Here is a 20,967-nt window from a genome sequence, read left to right on the forward strand (position 1 = left end):
GATGACTCTGGTCAAATATTTTCAGATCAATTGCTGGCAATGGGAAACGGAAAGCTCCCAGTAGACTCAATTTCAGGACGTATACAACTACCTGCTGATTTCTGTAATTTAGTGACGTCCAAAAATGAATTGATTGAAAAAGTATTTCCGAATATTCTAAAAAATTATAAAAATAATAAATGGCTAAGTGAAAGAGCGATTCTCGCACCCAAAAATATAGACGTCCACGAAATCAACAATATTGTTTTGACCAAGATTCAAGACCAGGCAGTCCTTTACAAGTCAGTCGACACAGTTTTGGAACCAAATGAAGCGGTTAATTATCCATCTGAATTTTTAAATTCCATAGATCTTTCAGGGTTTCCACCACACGTGCTACAACTAAAAATAGGCGTACCAATAATACTTTTAAGAAATATAAACCCACCAAAGCTTTGCAATGGCACTCGACTTGCCGTAAAAAAAAACAATGGAAAAACTAATAGAGGCCACAATCCTGACAGGGCCTTTTGAGGGTGAGGCTGTTCTTATTCCTCGCATTCCCATGATTCCAACAGATCTGCCTTTTCAATTTAAAAGATTGCAATTCCCAATTCGATTAGCATTTGCAATCACCATTAACAAAGCTCAAGGTCAATCATTAGAAAAATGTGGTATTGATCTTAATACTGATTGTTTTTCCCATGGACAATTGTACGTTGCATGTTCGAGGGTCGGTAAACCTGACAATCTATTTATATGCAGCGAGAATTGGACAGCGAAGAATGTTGTATATTCGCAAGTTTTACGCAGTTAATTTGTATTTCGGAACCAAATGAAGCGGTTAATTATCCATCTGAATTTTTAAATTCCATAGATCCTTCAGGGTGTCCACCACACCTGCTACAACTAAAAATAGGCGTACCAATAATACTTTTAAGAAATATCAACCCACCAAAGCTTTGCAATGGCACGCGACTTGCCGTAAAAAAAAAACAATGGAAAACCTAATAGATGCCACAATCTTGATAGGGCCTTATGAGGGTGAGGCTGTTCTTATTCCTCGCATTCCCATGATTCCAACGGATCTGCTTTTTCAATTTAAAAGATTGCAATTCCCAATTCGATTAGCATTTGCAACCACCATCAACAAAGCTCAAGGGCAATCACTAGAAAAATGCGGTATAGATCTTAATACAGATTGCTTTACCAATGTACAATTGTATGTTGCATCTTTGAGGGTCGGTAAACCTGACAATCTATTTATACGCACAGACAATGGGACAGCGAAGACTGTTGTATATTCACAAGTTTTACGTAGTTAATTTGTATTGTATCTATCTATCTATCTATCTATATAAAAACGAGTTGTGTGTATGCATGTTTGTTTGTTTGTAAAAAGAGCGTTTGCATATGACGTCATTATTAGTACATACGGCTTTGTATATGGACAGACAATGGGAAAGCCAAGAATGTTGTATATTCGCAATTTTTACGTAGTTTGAAACACATATATAAATCTATCTATATTCACAGGTGGGACACAGGGACACAACTACAATGGCGCGTAACTAATATGGCGCGTAACGACTTACGCGCGCGGGGGGGCTTGGGGGGGCGCGAAGCGCCCCACCAACTAGGTGTTGGGGTGGCGCGAAGCGCCACCCCAACAGCTAGTATACATATATATATGTATATATATATATACATATATATATATATATATATATATATATATATATATATATATATATATATATATATATATAAATGTCAGTGGCGTAACTCTGTAAGCTTAGCCAGAGTCGACCCAGCTTTAAATGGGTACCTGGAGAAATCTGGGGAAGTTAAACAGGAAGGGTGTGCGAAAGCACAGGATGGTTGGCCCCCAACCCCCCATTGCACTTCCTGGCTGAAGGGCCAAGAAACGGAGATCAGCACCACCGGTAGGGACTGTAAAGTCTAATGCCGTATCCTTTACCTTATATATATATATATATATATATATATATATATATATATATATATATATATATATAAATTAGTTGTCTGTGTGTGTGTGTGTCTGTCGAGTGACGTCATGTTTGTGTGTCGACTGACGTTATGTTTTCGACTGACGAAATTACAGACCGGGACATCGGGGCACAAATGACGACCGGGACACCGGCACATAGGGAATATAAATGACGACACTCAAAGAGAAAGCGACCGGGACACAAGGAATGTTCGATTAGCAATCGCCATCAACAAAGCACCGGGACACAAATGACGACCGGGATACAGGGAGTATAAAGGACGACCAGGACATAAGTAAAAAAAAAAACTAAAAAAACTAAAAAAAAAAGGTAAAAACTACAAAAAAACTAAAAAGAAAAAAAAATTAAAACTAATAAAAAAACTAAAGAAACTAAAAACTAAAATAACTAAAAAAGAAAAAAAAGAAAAATGAAAAATAAAGGAGAAAAACAAAACTAAAAAACCGAATGTATATACAGACCGGGACACCGGGATACAAATGACGACCGGGACACAGGGAATATAAATGACGACCGGGACACAGGGACAGAACTACAACGGGGACGCCGGGGGCACAGGGGGATATATAAACGACGACGGGGACACAGGGAATGTTCAATTAGCAATCACCATCAACAAAGCTCAAGGGCAATCATTAGAATCATGAGATATATATAAATGAAAAAACAAGTTTTTTTAACGGAAAGTAAGGAGCGACATTAAAACTTAAAACGAACAGAAATTACTTCGTATATGAAAGAGGCTGCTTCTTCATCAACGCCCCGCTCTTTACGCTAAAGTTTGGCTCTGTCTGTCAATTCTTCTTTTTAAAACAGTAAAAAACTTTAGCGTAAAGAGCGGGGCGTTGATGAAGAAGCAGCCTCTTTCATATACGAAGTAATTTCTGTTCGTTTTAAGTTTTAATGTCGCTCCTTACTTTCAGTTAAATAAACTTGTTTTTTTTATTTAATTTCTGAACGTTTTTGAATCAATGCATGTTTTGATTTTGGCTCTCCGCAGAGGAATAATTAAAACGAAATATCCATCTTTTTTTTGGCTAAATGGCTTTCTCGTAATTTTGATCGAATGATTTTGAGAAAAAAAGAGCGGGGGAGGAAGCCTAGTTGCCCTCCGATTTTTTGGTTAATTAAAAAGGCAACTAGAACTTCTAATTTTTTACGAATATTTTTATTAGTAAAAGATTTACTTAACTTATAAATTAGCTTACGTAAAGAACTTTTGTATTCTCATATTTTTATTACATATATGAGGGGGTTCGCCCCCTTGTCAGATCCTCGCTCTTTACACTAAAGCTTAAATTTTGTCCCAATTCATTAAGAATGACCCCAGAATCACAAAAGCCGTAGAATAAATAGTTGAAATTACTAAAAATACTTTAACGTAAAGAGCGAGGTATTAGGAGGAGGTGAGCCCCTCAAATGGGTAATAATTTATGTTTGTTTTAAGTTTTAATGCTGTTCCTTACTTCCAGCTGAAAGATTTTTTCATATTTATTTTTTCATTGTGTTTTTAAATAATGCTAGTAAATCCTGCGTTCCCTTCATGGAGATTTTCTTCCCCCATGACAAATTATCGATGGAAAGATCCCCCAGCATATCCCCCTCTTCTCAACCCCTCCCCCAACAAAAAATCCGCCTGAAAACGCCTGTATACTTCCCAATAACCATTACTATATGTAAGCATTGGTCAAAGTTTGTAACTTGTTGCCCCTCCCATAGGGACTGTGGGGGAGTAAGTCGTACTCAAAGACATAGTTATAAGGTTTTTCGACTACGCTGAATAAAATGGCTATCTCAGAATTTTGATCTGTTGACTTTGGCAAAATAATTAGCGTGGGAGGGGGCCTAGGTGCCCTCCAATTTTTTTGGTCACTTAAAAAGGGCACTAGAACTTTTCATTTCCGTTAGAATAAGCCCTCTTGCAACATTCTAGGACAACTGGGTCGATACGATCACCCCTGGGGAAAAAAAAAACAAATAAACACGCATCCGTGATCTGCCTTCTGGCAAAAAATACAAAATTCCACATTTTTGTAGATAGGAGCTTGAAACTTCTACAGTAGGGTTCTCTGATACGCTGAATCTGATGGTGTGATTTTCGTTAAGATTCTATGACTTCTAGGGGGCGTTTCCCCCTATTTTCTAAAATAAAGCAAATTTTCTCAGGCTCGTAACTTTTGATGGGTGAGACTAAACTTGATGAAACTTATATATTTAAAATCAGCATTAAAATGCGATTCTTTTGATGTAGGTATTGGTATCAAAATTCCATTTTTTAGAGTTTTGGTTACTATTGAGCCGGGTCGCTCCTTACTACAGTTCGTTACCACGAACTGTTCGATATATATTCACAGGTGGGACATAGGGACACAACTACAATGGCGCGTAACTAATATGGCGCGTAACGACTTCCGCGCGCGGGGGAGCTTTGGGGGGAGCGCGAAGTGCCCCCCCAAAAGCTAGTATATATATATATATATATATATATATATATATATATATATATATATATATATATATATATATATATATATATATAATACATTTGTTATAATATGTTAATTGCCAAATATTAAAAGTTTACTTCTTCCTCTTTTTCTTGTTGGATTCTTACGGAGACACTTTCGCATAATCCTAATACTTAAATCAAATTCCGATACCTGCAATGCATTGCTGCAGCTGAGGTCGAGCTCTGGGTCTCAGCAATGACCAAGCTGAGATCAGTCCCACAGCGGCAACACTGGATCAGTTAAAATTAGTTCTTCAAGAAAGTATTTTTCCATCAAATACGTCATAGAGTAATATAACGAATTCTAACTTGTAATTTAGAAACCGTCATACATTAAATTATGATAATAACAGCAACAAACTTAGAACAAAAAATTTCAAATTCAAAATTTGATTTTCACTTCAAACTTAAAAACTCGATGGTCAAACTCTAAACTTGAAAATTTTAGCTTAACAAACACTAAAATGAGCGCTAATCTAGAAAAAGAAATTTCTTTGTCAAAAAATTGTTCAGAATATTGCCATTTTTAGCTTGGAAAACCCTATTCCCCAGCCCTTATAACAAGTGATGGGATATTATCAAGCAAGTTATATAATTTGACGGAGTCTTAGGAAGAGTAGAGGGCATATTTGACAACACTGATCCATCTACCGTGACATTTTGAGCACAGGGTTCAAAACTAAAGTAATCTTGAGCCTGTTATTTAAGTATTTAGTTGAACTGAATCAATAGTTTATCGATTAAATGAAGGTGTTGTGGATTATGATAAAAAAGAAAATAATAAACATGAACTTGATGAAAGAACATCTAAAGAAAATAATAAAGCAATTGAAAAGACATAAATAATAAAAGAAAAATTAAACAACAGCAAGAGTAACTTCATCCAGTATATTACACCAAAAGTGCTATACTTGAAGTGAAACAATTTTTAAATAGAACTTTAAATTATGGAAAAAACAAGTTATAAAAAAGGGAATTTATATAGTTTGTTACGTAGGCTATAGTATTCTTGGTTCTTTTTATAAAACTTTGAAAATCACTTTCTAACATAAGAAACAGACTGCGTAGAGAAAATAAAAACAAACAAAAAAGAAAACAAACACAAATTGACACAAACACAAACACAAACCTGACAACTATAAAGTATTTTAAAACCTTCACTAAGGAAGTTTATGCTCTTTATTTTCTAAATCGAATTATTTAATACGCTATTTCAAAGAAACAATTGTCAGATAATATGGATGTCTGCTGAACAATATAAAAAGACTAAAATTGGGCAAAAAGACTTTTTTTCCGTTTTTGGGAGACGTTTTTATTGACACTAAGTACTAGACAGACATGGCATTTTATTTAACTGATTTAAGAATGAACGTGCACGAAAGATAAGCTGGACCCTTTTTTACAGTAAAGTCAGCATTTTCTTGGCAAGTATTTTAAATTTTTGAAACATGAACTTTGAAAAGAGAATTTGTGAGCGGTAATCTTTAAACATATGTTCAAAGCTTGCACCAAATACACCTACTTGAAAAGATAAAGCCATTATTAGCACACAAGAAGGGTGTCCCAATATTATCAAGCACATTCTATATTTTTACACTGGCTTAAAGGCTGGTGAGAAGTTCAAATATGCGATAATCTTTGAAGTCCAAATCTTACAGTAAATATGCCTGTATTGAAAAGATATAGCCATTGTTAGCTTGAAAACGGTGTTTTTTGTCCAGCCCTTAAAAAGTATGCCATGATATTATATTTTATGTTTTTCCAGAGTCTTAATGGCTTATAAAAAATTTATTCTGTTAAGGATTTAGTACTTTTTTTCGGGTTGAATCTTTTGTTGGTATAACAAACTTATCAATGTTTTTCTGAATTAACTTTATTAAAAGAGGAGACTTAATAAGGGGACATTGACGATAAATAAAAATAAATTGGGAAGAGACAGTTTGTTTTAGAAGCTTTCTAGATATAGAGCTTTTCTTAGATGCATAGTAAAAATAAATTGTTCCTTTTTCAGGTTCTTATGGAAAACTTTCTTAAGTTTTCCTGGAAACTTTCTTGACTTTATGCGTCAATCGTAAAATCAGATTCTTCATAAAAGCAATATTGCTAGTTTTATGCAGTTTACCATGATCATGGAAACACTCTAGTTAAATTCAAGGATACTTTTTTCTGCTTTTATTCAGGCCTCTACGCAGACATTTATTCCGCAGTGGGGGACCTTCAGGGGAGTATCCCAATTTGTTTAGATACCAGTAGACTTAAAAAAAAATTATACGTAATTACTGAATGGTCGCTAAAATTATGAAATTCCAAGGGAGGTGGGTCCAGAGACCTCTCCATCCTCTGTAAGTGCCTAACTCAAGCAAATATCACTAATATATTTATTGTTCTTAAATATTTTTACATTATTTAATCGATTTGTCCATATCTATCGGTAAACACATTTAGCTGAACTTACCCCATAGAGAGGGGGGGAGAAAACAAAAAGAGAAAGTGGAAGAGAACGAATAAAGACAGGGGAGAATAGAAATTAGAAAAAGGTGAAAGGAAAAAAGGGTGAATAATTCTTGGCACACAATAAAAAAAGGTATAAGAAAAAAAGATCTTTCATGAAATTGATTCAGGATAAATATGTTTTGTGGAAAAATACAGGTATTTTGAACCTAAACTATTATTTTTAAAGACTTACCAACTGGTCCTGCCCTTCGTCATACCCCAAAAATAACCTTAATTTCTTACATATTGCCTCACATCTATTTTTTTTTAATTCACCTATCACTTGATTTTTTACTAGCCCCTCCTCCTCCCCCTGCTCTTTTCAATCCCAAGAGCAGCATTTTGCACAAAACAAGCAAAAAAATAAATGTAAGAGAAGGAGTGAGGAATATATGACAAACAAGGAATTGGGAATCTCAATCAAAACGATTAGACAACTATAAGATACTGAGTAAGACACAAACCCTAAATTAATACCTGTACATTTGGGTCGCAGTTCTCTTAAAACAGATATCCTTTTCTTTTGCATTTTCCTTGGGGTGTGGCATCGAACACCACTCGTTTCAACAGGATTTTTATGGAGGTAGTCAGAAAGCCATGTCAGCGCACAGTCACATTGGAATGGATTTCGGGCTAAGTGCCTAGAAAAACATAATTTATTAAGCTCATTATTCATTATTTAATTAATATATTTATGTTTATTTTTACTTATTTTAGGCAAAATTTATCTTTATGCTTTTCTGTAGCGTTTTTCCTATATGAAACAGACAAATTTCTTGCACGAAGCATTTTTATTCCTTAAGAAATATTGCTGTTTTCTGGTTGTACTTCTCATGAGAAAATTTCTAAGCAATTACGAAAAATTTATTCCAATATTAATTGGGATTTTATTTTGTTATAAAGTGAAGCCACTTCTGTTACTTGGGGGCGGGGTCAAAATATAAACAACTGTATTTCAATGTTAATATTTCTGATTTTTTGAAAGAAAACCCCTCTCTTTTATCTACTCTTTTAAACCCTTTAAACTGGAATAATCCTTTTTGGAAGAACTAAGCTTAAAAAAAAGAACTTATGTGCAAGAAGTCTTTTTTGAAAAAAACATGCGAATTTTTATTAAAGTAAAACAAAACTTGACGAATGCTTAGAGGGTATCCACAAACAAGATAGACTGGATATTATTCTGCCCTACTTCCTCTCCAATGCGATTAGAGAATTCTTGTCGTTTTAAGTAAAAATAACGTCATTAAACAATCAACTTTTTACGCTTTTCATCTCTTATAATAAATAAATTTGTAGGTACCAATGTATGTCATTTACAAAAAGAAAGACATTTAATAGATCCTTAAATCACATATACAAGGGAATACATGGACACAAAGAACATTAAGAAGCCATAATGTTCACAATTTTCTTGCACTTTAAGACCAAATTAAAATTTGTGAGTAGATCAAAATCAGGTAGTTTTTACTGAGATTTAAACACTTAAATCTTGAACAACATCTTACATAATTTATGAATGCAATTTTCAGATGGTAATCTAACCAAGCCCACTTTTTAAATAATTTTAGGTTTCAGCGTCAAAGCCTCTGTTTGTCTTTTAAACCACAAAGGGCAATCTCCAGAGAAAATGATTAATACCAAACTCCGAAAAAAAACGGTTTTTCCTGAAACCTATGTGGTCAATCAAACGCTAAGACATTCTGACCGTTCTTTTCAAAAAAATGGTGCATTATAGCTAAAACAAGCAAACAATCTACAAAAACTTCGTAAGTCCCCGCACCCTTACTCATCTAGAAAGACCAAACACAACAGAACAAGTACAACATCACTTTTCTCAAAGAAGACGTTTTTTGAAAACCTCTGCCTTTCTCCTATCCCTGAAAATGTTTTTCAGGCTTGCTCCCCTCCCAAAATTTTGTGTGTGTGAACTTGTGGGAAAATGGGCATATTTTTTAATGGACTTTGTAAGGGCAGAGCATGTATACTAGAGCATGTATATATTTGTAAGCATGTATACTAGGAAAAGTACATATCTTGTTAAAGAGTATTGGAAGTATATATGTGTTTCTGAAGACACTTTTTTCTGTGTGGTATACATAAATAAGAAATAAAAAGGAAGAAAAAGGAAAATAAAAAGGAGACCTATGTGGTCAATCAAACGCCAAGACATTCTGACCGTTCTTTTCAAAAAATTGGTGCATTATAGCTAAAACAAGCAAACAATCTACTATTTGTATTTTATCAATCCTTTGTTTAATGGAATTTGTAAAATTAACCTCAGAAAAACTCAGATTTCATGGAGTATAGCAAAAACTTCGTAAGCCCACGTACCTTTACTCATCCAGAAAGACCAAACACAACAGAACAAGTACAACATCACTTCTCTCAAAGAAGACGTTTTTGAAAACCACTGCCTTTCTCCTATCCCTGAAAATGTTTTTCAGGCTTGCTCCCCTCCCAAAATTTTGTGTGTCTGAACTTGTGGGAAAATGGGCATATTTTTTAATGGAGTTTGTAAATGCAGTATATTTTAAGACTCAAGATTTTTAGTATCAAATGATTATTTTCATCTGTATAACTTAAATAAATTAAACCTATAATTCTCTAAATTGTATAAAGAATCTGAAAAGAGTTGTCTTGAATTTATAAACAGATGGAAAACTACATACATGTGTTACTCATGATGGTTTTTGACGGGCGTCAGCTTCTTGTTTTAAGGATATGTTTCTCGCACAAAAAAATTATAAAAGGAATTAATTAAAGAAACAATAATTAACCTGTAAAAAATATCATATTTAATAAGGTTTTCAGTTGAAAAATATGGCCAAATATCTTTTATTCAATTAAATTGACAACAAAAAATTTAAAATTCCTTTTGAAAGCAAGCTCAGACTGTTTATATCTACATTTATTAAGCTCTTTGCTGTTCAGATCTGCATTCCAACAGTAAATTTGGAAAATAAGAATCTTTCACAAGAAGCTTCATAATAGTTTTGAAATGCTTTGAAACACATTCAAAGATTGATAGCGGAATTTGACAAGGCACAGCTTAAAAATCATTTATAAATTGTTTTCCTAGTCTATCAAACAATACAAACAATGAAACAATCTGAACAATTCAAAATGAACTAAAAACCCAACCTTAACAGGAACTGAAGTGAGTTATCTTGTACTGAAAAATGGAATAAAAATTGAACATACGTTAAACACAAGAGGTTTTTAAAGAGGTTATTAATTATCTTTTTTTCTTAAATATTCAAAAATGTCTATTTCTATTTCATGTACATCTTCAAACTTCAGACTTCATTTCAAACTTCTCAGCAAGTTCCAGCTTCAGTAATCTATGTCTAGCCTCGCAATCACCGTGTTTCAAAAATTCTTTTATCGCACTATCAGCACTTGATGGTGTGTGTTGTGTAATATATGTCGGTAATGATATTGTTACGTTAATTTTTTGTTTTCTATTTTTCACTACTCCAGAGAATAATTTTCAATTTTCATTTGCAGGATATATATAAATAAAAATAAGCATTTAAAAAACTAAGACAAATACATAGTATTCAACTGACGAGAAGAAATTCAAATTACATCATTTGGAATGCGAGCTCAGAGTTTGCTTAAACCTAAATTTAGCGAACATGTCACTAAATCGTTATTAACGCTCTTTAAAAGACATATATCACCTTAGAAGAGAAGTCAAACATTCCGCACACTAAGGTGAACAATGAAACCGTATCAACAGAATCAAACACAATAAAATTGCAATTCAACGATAAAAAAAAAACAAGGGCACGCACATAAAACAAACCCTATAGGGTTTTACGGGGATTAAAATAGGTTTTTTTAGATTTACAACCCTGAACACATTATGAATATTCGGTTGCTGGATCAATTGTGTCTGGTGAGGCAGTTAAAATTCTTTTGCCATTGTCAAAAATGTTTTTATAAACATTATTGCAAATAATGATGACGGGCGAGTTTTATGGCGATGATATAAAAATTATAGGCAAAAACATAATTTTCGTAGATGTAACATAGTTAAGCGAATACTAAAGAAGGATAATGGAAAGTGGTTTCTGTAGAGCGTGGCACATAATCTATCGTGCGAGAATCTGAATGACAGGAATTTCAAAGGGGTCATAAATTTGTTTTTATATCGTGGCATCAAAAGCCCAAAAAAACTTGAAAAAGAGAAAATCCTGGAATATTAATCCATATAGCAAAAAAAGGAGGTAGGACGGAGAAGTTTAAAAGAAAAAGTGTGCTGGCATTCTGAACGCATGAAGTGAGGAAGTACCTGGATAAGGTACACAATTAATATTGTTAGCTATTAAATTGATTATCCGAAGTTAAAACCTTCAGATTTTACATGAAAAGTGAGGCGAAGCCTAGAAAAAATACAAAATTTCCAAAATGATGCAAGGCTAGAAAACAAAATCTGACAAGGTGTTAGTACTGTCAGGTTTTCAAAGTTGTGGAGTCAAGGTCAAGGTAGAGTCAAGAGTCAATGTCACCAATGACCTTGGTCGTCTTATTCTTGATGCTGCTGCAGTGTGGCTACCTAGTGGCTACCTGGTTTGGTTCCTCAGAACCTTTATGTTTAGAAGGAGATTAGATTTTAGTTTAGAAACGATTATCACAAGCAAACTTGCCAAATTTGCGTTATAAATAATAGAATAATGTGGAATAAGAAAAAAATTTAATGAGTTAGATACTATTGAAAGTAGTTAAAAGATTAAATACAAAACAAACCAAAAATAATAAAAAAAAGTTAAAAGTTAACGTAAAATCAATTATTGTTGAAACGCTAGACTTCCCATGCCAATCAGCCGTACCTGCTCTCACGCTGCTTGAGCCTAACTGATCGGGTATCCCCCACCAGCCCTTTAAGTAAAAATATTAGAGATTAGAGTGCACTTTAACGCCTGTCTGTGTTGTTCAAGTCATATTACTTAAAACGGTTACTAACTGCTAATAAAATTAACAATTAAAGAAATGAAAAAATAATAACTGGCAAAACTCATAGCTAAGACTGTAATTTTTTTTTTTTTTTAGTCCACTGTCTTAATTAGAAGACTAAGCAGTTATTTTTGTTTGATTGCAATTATAAATGAGAAGGTAGAGTGGTTTAAAAAAATCTTGTATAAATTTATGGTTAGCTCTTTAGACGTGGCAACAGCTACATTGGCTTCGGCGCCATTGAGGAGAGAAGAAGGGACACCAAATGCATACCATGTCAAGTGTTGATATTGCATTCACAGAAGGAAAGTCCTGTCAACGATACCATTATGCTATACACGTGGATTCGTTGCTTAGTTCATTATTTGTTTATTCTGAGGTATCAACATATTTGTGGAGTGTAATAGTGCAGCGCAATTTGTGCAATAATTTGTGCAGCAAATATGGTTTCAGGGTGCCATCATATACTACGTCATGTACCACAAATATACAATATTCAATACGAAGCAATATGAATACCATGGCTATAACATAAACGGGGCTAAATGAACAAATTAAATTAAAATGTTCAAATAATTATCTTTCTTCATTGGATAAATACAGAAATATATATATATATATATATATATATATATATATATATATATATATATATATATATATATATATATATATATATATATATATATATATATATATATATATATATATATATATATATATATATATATATATATATATATATACAATATGCGCATTAATTATGAAGGAAAAAAAGAATATCAGTGATATTAATTTCAAAAAAGAAATATTGGAAACAAAGTGAGGGAGACAGAGATCAAAATTTTGTCCTAGCAAAATTAAAACAAAAACATTGACCAGTGACACGTTAAGGTTTAATTTTTTAGAGGTCTGGCGCCATAAGTGATGACACAAAAAAAAACGAGCGAGCTTCTCATGGCTTATCGCAATTAATCTTATTCATCTATGGTGCCACAAAACGATTTCAATAACTTAAATTTCCTTATTTTACTGTATATCAATGTGCTTAACGGAATCTGTTATACTTAATTTTTTCCATCACGCTTGGCATTTCAATCATGCTTGGCAGTACTTTAATATTAATTAAGTCCAAATAAGTTCTTATAGAGATCGGCCTAGATAATTCCTACTATATTTTACATTAGCCGAAAAAAGAAACATGGAGAAGAATTCAATTTTATTAGCCAAAAGCCCATTGTATGTACTCTTTTAAGTATAAAAAAGGCTTATTTGCGAAAAGCTAATTAGACTATTCCTCAAGTGATAATAAGTGCGTTAAATTTAAATTATTTATTGCTTGTCATTTCAATTGAATGCAGTATGCAGTAAGAAACGTGGACTGTATTTAAGAAAGCCCAAATGCTAATAGTTAATTTGAAGTATTACCAGATACTAAAAAGCACGAATTTTTTAGTACTATCGCGCTAAAAGTATAATGTAAAAAATTGCTTAGAAAATGACTTAATTAGTGAACTCAATGCTCAGTCACCTCAAAAAAATCTCCAAAAAGACGTATATGCGCGCCATCTAGTAAAACTAGAAAGAACGAAATGGTAGGAATTCAAAATATGAAATCATACTTACAAGGTCTGGATACTTTCAAGCGTATCAAAGGTTCCATTACTTAAAGTCTGGATATTGTTATCGTACAAGGACCTGGAAGAGATATTAGCGTGAAAATTTTCGCGTTTTATATACCAATCGATACTAATACCTCGGAAATATTGTATAGAAAAAATCCTTTGGTATTTCCAGAACTTTTAAATTGGTCAGAATTTTCTCAATCATACTTAAATTGGAGTTTTGGAGAAGTTTTTGGAAAACTTAAAAAAACAAATTTTGAAAAAACCTTCTAGAAAGTTTTTGAAAATACTCAACTTAATCTTCATAGTTATACGAAAGCCGATTGAGTTTTAGGGAGAACAATGTTAATGGAACTTTTGTATTGAATAATTTTGTGTTTGAAAAATTATATTTGTTTGAAATATCATAATTACAAAAATTATACTTGTTTGAAATATTATAATTATAATTCAACTAGCCAAAAGGCGTGTCGGACGACAAAGAAAAGCTGTGATACATACTGTTTTGTAGAAGTCCCATTACTCTCTCCATCCCAAAAAAAGTTTCTTGTAAGTCACGACTCGATCCTACAGCCCTAAGACAAAGCAGGGTATTGGTAAGACATAACTTCTATTTGATAAAAAAAAAAAAAAAATTAAAAACTTTTTGGTACGACAAACCTTAATGAAACCACATCTTAATGAATTCACATTTTAATGAAGCCTATTGACCGCATACAATCTCTGCAACGAGATAAAGCTACTTACCTTTAGTTAAAAAGCGAAAAAAAACATATACTCTCTTGTGAACACCCAGAAACCCACTAATTTATCCGATCTCCACCCTCCAGAGAAACTGGTACTACCGTTTCAAATCAGTATCTCATAACTTTCAGATACAATCACTTATATATAGCAGATGGATTATTTTACAAAATATTAGCATTGAAAAATGGGAATAAAAATATTCCGTATCTGAAATATTTGATATTTTAGAAATATGTTTGTAATTGAGTTTGAATCAAAGTTTAAGGAATCGCAAAATTATTTAACGACGTGTCTTTTTATTCTTTTTGTATCTTGGAAAAATCTGTTATTGCACTTCGTGTCTAAGACTAAACAGAAGGTATCCAGCCAAGAAAAGGTAGCGAAAAGCAAGAAGTAGCGCGGGAGTTTGCCCCTCGGCAGGAAGGGTGCCAATGAGCCCCCCCCCACTCACCCACTTCCTAAGTACACCCCCCACTCAAACCCAACTGCTGGTACTTGTTAAATATCCTGATCCAACTCAAGAATTTTGATCTGTAAAATCTGAAGAAAAAAACAGGTTGTCTGTCGGCAGTAGGTTATAATTAGCTTAGTCTGATTGAAAAAAAACAACGATGTAGGTATTTCTTATTAAATATTTACTAAAAAAAGGTGATTAGACTAGGTTAAGTTAGGTATTTAACAAAATGTGTTCTGTGTGGCCTGCTTTCCACAATTTTCTTCTGTAGTTTCCGTAATTTTGTTTCTAAGGTATTGTATTTTCATTATATTTTGGTATATTTCATGAAGATTAACCTAACTTCACTTCTTGGGTGGAGTCGAGATATTTAACAAGAACCCAACTGCTCAGCGTGGTGGCCAAAGCATCGCATTACTTACTGGGGCCATTTTCAATCCCAAAAGTTCCCTGACGGTTTTAAACTACATATATTATCCTACAATTATAGACTATAGCATTTCTCATTCAAACAGTAGTTCCAGTTACCCTTATACCGGTGAATTGCACTTTCTCATCAATTCTTATAGTATTACATAAAAAAAACTAGTTTTTTTAACTGAAAGTAAGGAGCGACATTAAAACTTGAAACGAACAGAAATTACTCCATACATGAAACGGGTTGTCCCCTTCGCAATCCCTCGCTCTTTATGCTAAAGCTTTTAATTGTTTTAAAAATCAGAATTGTGGCAAAGAGAAAAAACTTAGCGTAATGAGCGAGGGATTGTGGAGGGGACAACCCATTGCATATACGGAGTAATTTCTGTTCGTTTTAAGTTTTAATGTCGCTCCTTACTTTCAGTTAAAAAAACTAGTTTTTTTTTATGTAATTTCTGAACGTTTTTGAATTAATGCATGTTTGATTTTGGCTCTCCACACATAAATTATTAAAATGAAATTTGCATATTAATTCCTTTTTTGGCTAAATGGCTTTCTCTTAGTTTTGATCAGACAATTTTGAGAAACAAGGGATGGGGAAGGAGGCCTAGTTGCCATGCAATTTTTTTCGGTTACATAAAAAGGCAACTATAAATTTTAATTTTTAACGAATTTTTTTATTAGTAAAAAATATACGTAACTTAAGAATTAACTTACGTAACAAACTTTTATATTCTTTAATTTTTATTATGTATATGAGGGGGTTTGTACCCTCGTTAATACATAAATCGTAAGTCTTGTCCCAATACTTTAAGAATGACCCCTGAATCAGAAAGGCCGTAGAATAAATAGTTGAAATTACTAAAAATACATAAAGAGCGAGGTATTTATCTCCTCCTAAATACCCCACTCTTTATGCTAAAGTATTTTTATAACCCCTCATATGCGTAATAATCTCTGTTCGTTTTAAGTTTCAATGCTACTCTTTACTTTCAATTGAAAAAAACTTTTCCATGTTTATTTTTTCATTGTTTTTTTTTATAGTAATTTTAGAAAATTCTGCACCCTTTTCATTGAATTTCTGTTCCCTCATGACATATTTCTCCAAGGAAAGATCCTCCCACATAGCCCCCTACCCTCAACCCCACCCCCAAAACTAAAAAAAAAAATCCCCTGAAAACGACTGTACACTTGCCAATAACCATTATTATATGTAAACACTGGTCGAAGTTTGTGACTTGCAGCCCCTCCCCCAGGGACTGAGGGGGAGTACATCATTCCCAAAGACATAGTTATTATGGTTTTTGACTATGCGGAACAAAATGGCTATCTCAAAATTTTGATCTGTTGACTTTGGAGAAAAAATGAGCGTGGGAGGGGGCGTAGGTGCCCTCCAATTTTTTTGGTCACTTAAAAAGGGCACTAGAACTTTTCATTTCCGTTAGAATGAGCCCTCTTGCGACGTTCTAGGACCACTTGGTCGATACGATGACCCCTGGAAAAAAAAACAAAAACAAACAAACAAATAAACACGCACCCGTGATTTGTCTTCAGGCAAAAAAATACGAAATTCCACATTTTTGTAGATAGGAGCTTTGAAATTTTGCTATAGGGTTCTCTGATACGCCGAATGCGATGGTGTGATTTTCGTTAAGATTCTGTGACTTTTAGGGGGTGTTTTCCTCTATTTTCTAAAATAAGGCAAATTTTTTCAGGCTCGTAACTTTTGATGACAAAGACTAAATTTGATGAAACTTATATATTTAAAATCAGCATGAAAATCTGATTCTTTTGATGTATATTTTAGCATCAAAATTCCGTTTTTTTAGAGTTTCGTTTACTATTGAGCCGGGTCGCTCCTTACTACAGTTCGTTACTACGAATTGTTTGATCCATATCACTTCGGCAAAGATTAGTTTGAAACCTTATACCAATTGTAAAAGCCTTTTGGTTTCGCTCCCTTCTCCAGGAAAGTTTTTGACGGCCCTTAATCTATTTGTTAACATGAAACTAACAGAACAAAGAGGCTTCTGACTGTTGCTTCAATTAATACCTGTCATTTTCTCTGCTCCGATAATAGACAAAACAAACAGGGAAGTATGCTAATTCCTAAGATATTAAATTGAAAGCACAAAGCCCGCGAAGCTTTCTGGAAGTACGAATTTCAATAGTCAGGATTTCCTTTCATACACCTTAATCACTTTGCATTAATTAAGTAAAGTCCAATTCACACGATGCTCTAAGCTGATTGAGCTCCTTTGGAGTGAACCAGGGAAAAGGACTTTTAAATTTCAAAACTTTGCCGTAATTTTTCATATATTAAGTGAAAACTAAGAGTAAGCTTTGTTGAGAAGTTTAATCTCACATTGAACATAAAGTTACAGCTCAGCTGCGAAAGAAGGTATTCCAGAATACATTTAAGAATACAATTTTTGGCTGTTTTTGCGGTTTTTTTTTAACTTTTTTCTGATGTTTATGAAATTTTACAGAAAATTCGAGAACAAGCTAAAAATATCGAGATCTAGGAGAGCTGGGCCTGAAACCCCTCGCGCATCACTGATGGGATGCATCAACGATGCGCATCACTTCACTGTTCATTAATATTTTACGAAGTTAAAAAATAAATCAATAGCGTTGTATCCGTTTTGCATGCAAGGGGCCTTTGGGCTAACACTTCAACGCCCTTAGTCTCCAATTTTTTCAGTTTTTTTGGCAATTTCTTGCACATTTTCGAATAATCATCCAAATTTTACATGTTTTCGTGTCGTTCCCCCTTTACCAGAAAAGAAAATCTTGTTTACGAGCCTATTCGGTAGATCCAGTAACCTAATCTTTAAAAGAAAAAACACCTATGAACTATTTGGGGCAGAAAAGTCATGTTATTATGTTCGGAACACTATATTAACTTGCCACAATTGGTGTCATTTTACAAACTCGCTACTAACATATTAGGACTTTGTACTTAGAAAACAACAGCAAGCAATTACAACCTTTTAAGCGTTAATATTTTTGTTTTTGTGAAGAACTTTTTTACTTATTTATGAGACGTTTTCGAATACTTTCTAAAATTCATTTTCATTTCGAAAATAATGAGTAGATATTGTTTCTGAACTCTAAACAATAAATCTATTCGTAAAAGTAGCCCACGCTAAGTGATGTAATGAATTGTTTTCAGCAAAGAAACTATTACGAATTTAACGAACTTTTACAATTTTTGCTTGTTTTCCATTTTTCACACAATTCTCCCGTTTTTTCCTTGAATTTTTTGTCAGAAAATGTGCGTCCTCTAAAACGAATTTCTACGTAGGCTACGTGCCTGCGAAAAAAGCAGTTGAATATCTACTCTCTTTACCGTAATTCAAATGTTTTTAATGGCAGCAACAGTAATAAAAATGGTCGAACAAAATTTTAATACGCTATAGCCTAACGAATAGACTACACAGAAAATGCGGGAAAGAGCAAATATTATTACGAAAAATCATGAAGATACTCTATTTTAGAATCAAAAATTGCAATTTTTGGTACTTTTATCAAGCATATGAAATGTTTATAACAAGATGAGATTCTCAAATCCATTGTAACATTGATATCTTCATTAGTTTGGATTTAAAATTCATGTACAGTCGATAAACATACAGCTTAAATCAGTCAATAACCCAAGTGATGATTGCTCTATTGTCTTCCAACCATCATATTTGATTGAATTGTTCCTAAAGGTTCTCCATCAAATCCCTGTCCTATTTCCATACCCCAGTTAATCAATAAGCATGACTACATAGAGCGTAGAGCAAGACAAAATATCTGTAGATCTTTCATCACTGGTGGCAGCGGTGTGTTCTCTTTGGTGACATTTCCTTGTGAGACTATGATTGGTCGAAAATGGGTGGATCAGATAGAATTAAGACCAAAGGTAAGTTCTTGCAAAATTTCGCAGTCAGGTTTCACCTTGAACCTGAAGTAATTAAATAAATAAAAAAAATGGTCGTAATTTTGCCATTGTTTTTTGATTTCTTGAAAATAGGGTTTTCTTTTGAAAGAAAACAATTTCATAAGAAAATCTCAATTTTTGATATTACTTCTCATGTAGCTTTTTCCAAAAATCGATCTTCACTTTCTGGTCTTTGAAACTTAGGCGAGAATATCCTTAAAGCCCTGTGTTTGATGTTCTATCGGGCAAAACAATAGAAATATCAGCACTTAAAGTATCAAGGACATCAAAATAAAAACATTTTGTGCTAGCTGGGCTCATCAGAGGTCTATTTATACCTAAAACCTCACTTTTCTAAGAATTTTTCTTTTGACTGTTTTCAAAATTATGAGGTTTTTAGCTAATTACAAAATTTTGTCCGTGTTGCCACGTCAACCCAGAATATAAATCAGTAAAACAACGTAGTTAAATTTGGCAAGGCTTTTCGGTCAAAATCACTCAAACATTAGCAATCTTTTTAGTCTCGAAAACAGCTTACAACTTCAAAGGAAAGGTAGCCTACTCCTACTTCAGCTGCTTAGTGCCATATATTTCTAAATTGTTTTTACTGATTTTTTCACCCGCGTTTCTTCCTTTCAAATTTGATGTTCTACCAAAATAACTTCATCCGGTCTTTTTCATTAAAAACTGAACTCCCAATTTTTTTAAGCTTGACAAGATGGTTATGTAACTTTCCACTTAACCATTTCAAACAATCAAGTCCCAATTTCATTGCTCTTGGTATTTATGGCTGATATCACTGAGATCTATAACCAGAGCCTTTTGATTAAGCCAGGAACCAAAATCTAAGCAGATGATGCAGAGGCAGAATCAGGGAATACGGTCTTATCAGCAATTAAACAAAAAAAACATTTTTTTTAAGTGAAAGTAAGGAGCGACATTAAAACTTAAAACGAACAGATATTACTCCGTACATGAAAGGGGCTTTTCCTCCTCAACACCCCGCTCTTTACTCTAAAGTTTTTTACTGTTTTAAGAAGTAGAGTTAAGAGAAAGAGTCAAACTTTAGCGTAAAAAGTGGGGCGTTGAGGAGGAAAAGCCCCTTTCAAATACGGAGTAATTTCTGTTCGTTTTAAGTTTTAATGTCGCTCCTTACTTTCACTTAAAAAAATTGTTTTTTTTTTGTTTAATTTCTGAACGTTTTTGAATTAATGCATGTTTTGATCTTGGCTCTCAGTACATAAATAATTAAAAAGAAATTTGCATATTAATTTTTTTGAGCTAAATGGCTTTTTCATAGTTTTAATCGGGAGACTTTGAGAAAAAAGGAGCGAGAAAGGAGGCCTAGTTGCCTTCCAATTTTTGTATTACTTAAAAAGGCAACTATAACTTATAATTTTTTACGAACATTTTCATAAGTAAAAAATATAAGTAACTTACGAATTAAATTACGTAGCGAACTTCTATATTCGTATGTTTTTATTGCGTATATGATGGGGCTCACCCCTCGTTGATACCTCGCTCTTTACATTAAAGCTTAAATTTTGTCCCAATTCCTTAAGAATGACCCCTGAATCACAAAGGCCGTAGAATAAATAGTTGAAATTACTAAAAATACTATAGCGTAAAAAGCGAGGTACTACGATGAGGTAAACCCCTCATATGCGTAATAATTTCTATTCGTTTTAAGTTTTAATGCTGCTTCTCACTTTCAGTGGAAAAGACTTTTCATATTTATTTTTTCATTGTTTTTTTTTAAATAATGCTAGAAAATCCTGCGCCCCCTCCATTGAAAGTCTCTTCCCCCATGAGAAGTTCCT

At 33.3% G+C, this 20,967-nt stretch overlaps 1 protein-coding gene across 3 annotated transcripts in view; it reads right to left on the minus strand.

Annotated features, from left to right (window-relative positions):
- LOC136027015 (protein slit-like) overlaps positions 1-20,967 on the minus strand; it is a 303,464-nt gene that overhangs the window by 83,015 nt on the left and 199,482 nt on the right. For all 3 annotated transcript variants that reach the window (XM_065703919.1, XM_065703918.1, XM_065703917.1), the window contains exons 13-14: positions 13,603-13,674; positions 7,495-7,658 (exon numbers count right to left, since the gene is read on the minus strand). In XM_065703919.1, coding sequence (XP_065559991.1) covers positions 7,495-7,658; positions 13,603-13,674 — 236 coding nt within the window. The remainder of the gene's footprint in view (positions 1-7,494; positions 7,659-13,602; positions 13,675-20,967) is intronic.

Source organism: Artemia franciscana, chromosome 5, assembly GCF_032884065.1.
Source record: "Artemia franciscana chromosome 5, ASM3288406v1, whole genome shotgun sequence".
Classification (NCBI taxonomy): domain Eukaryota; kingdom Metazoa; phylum Arthropoda; class Branchiopoda; order Anostraca; family Artemiidae; genus Artemia; species Artemia franciscana.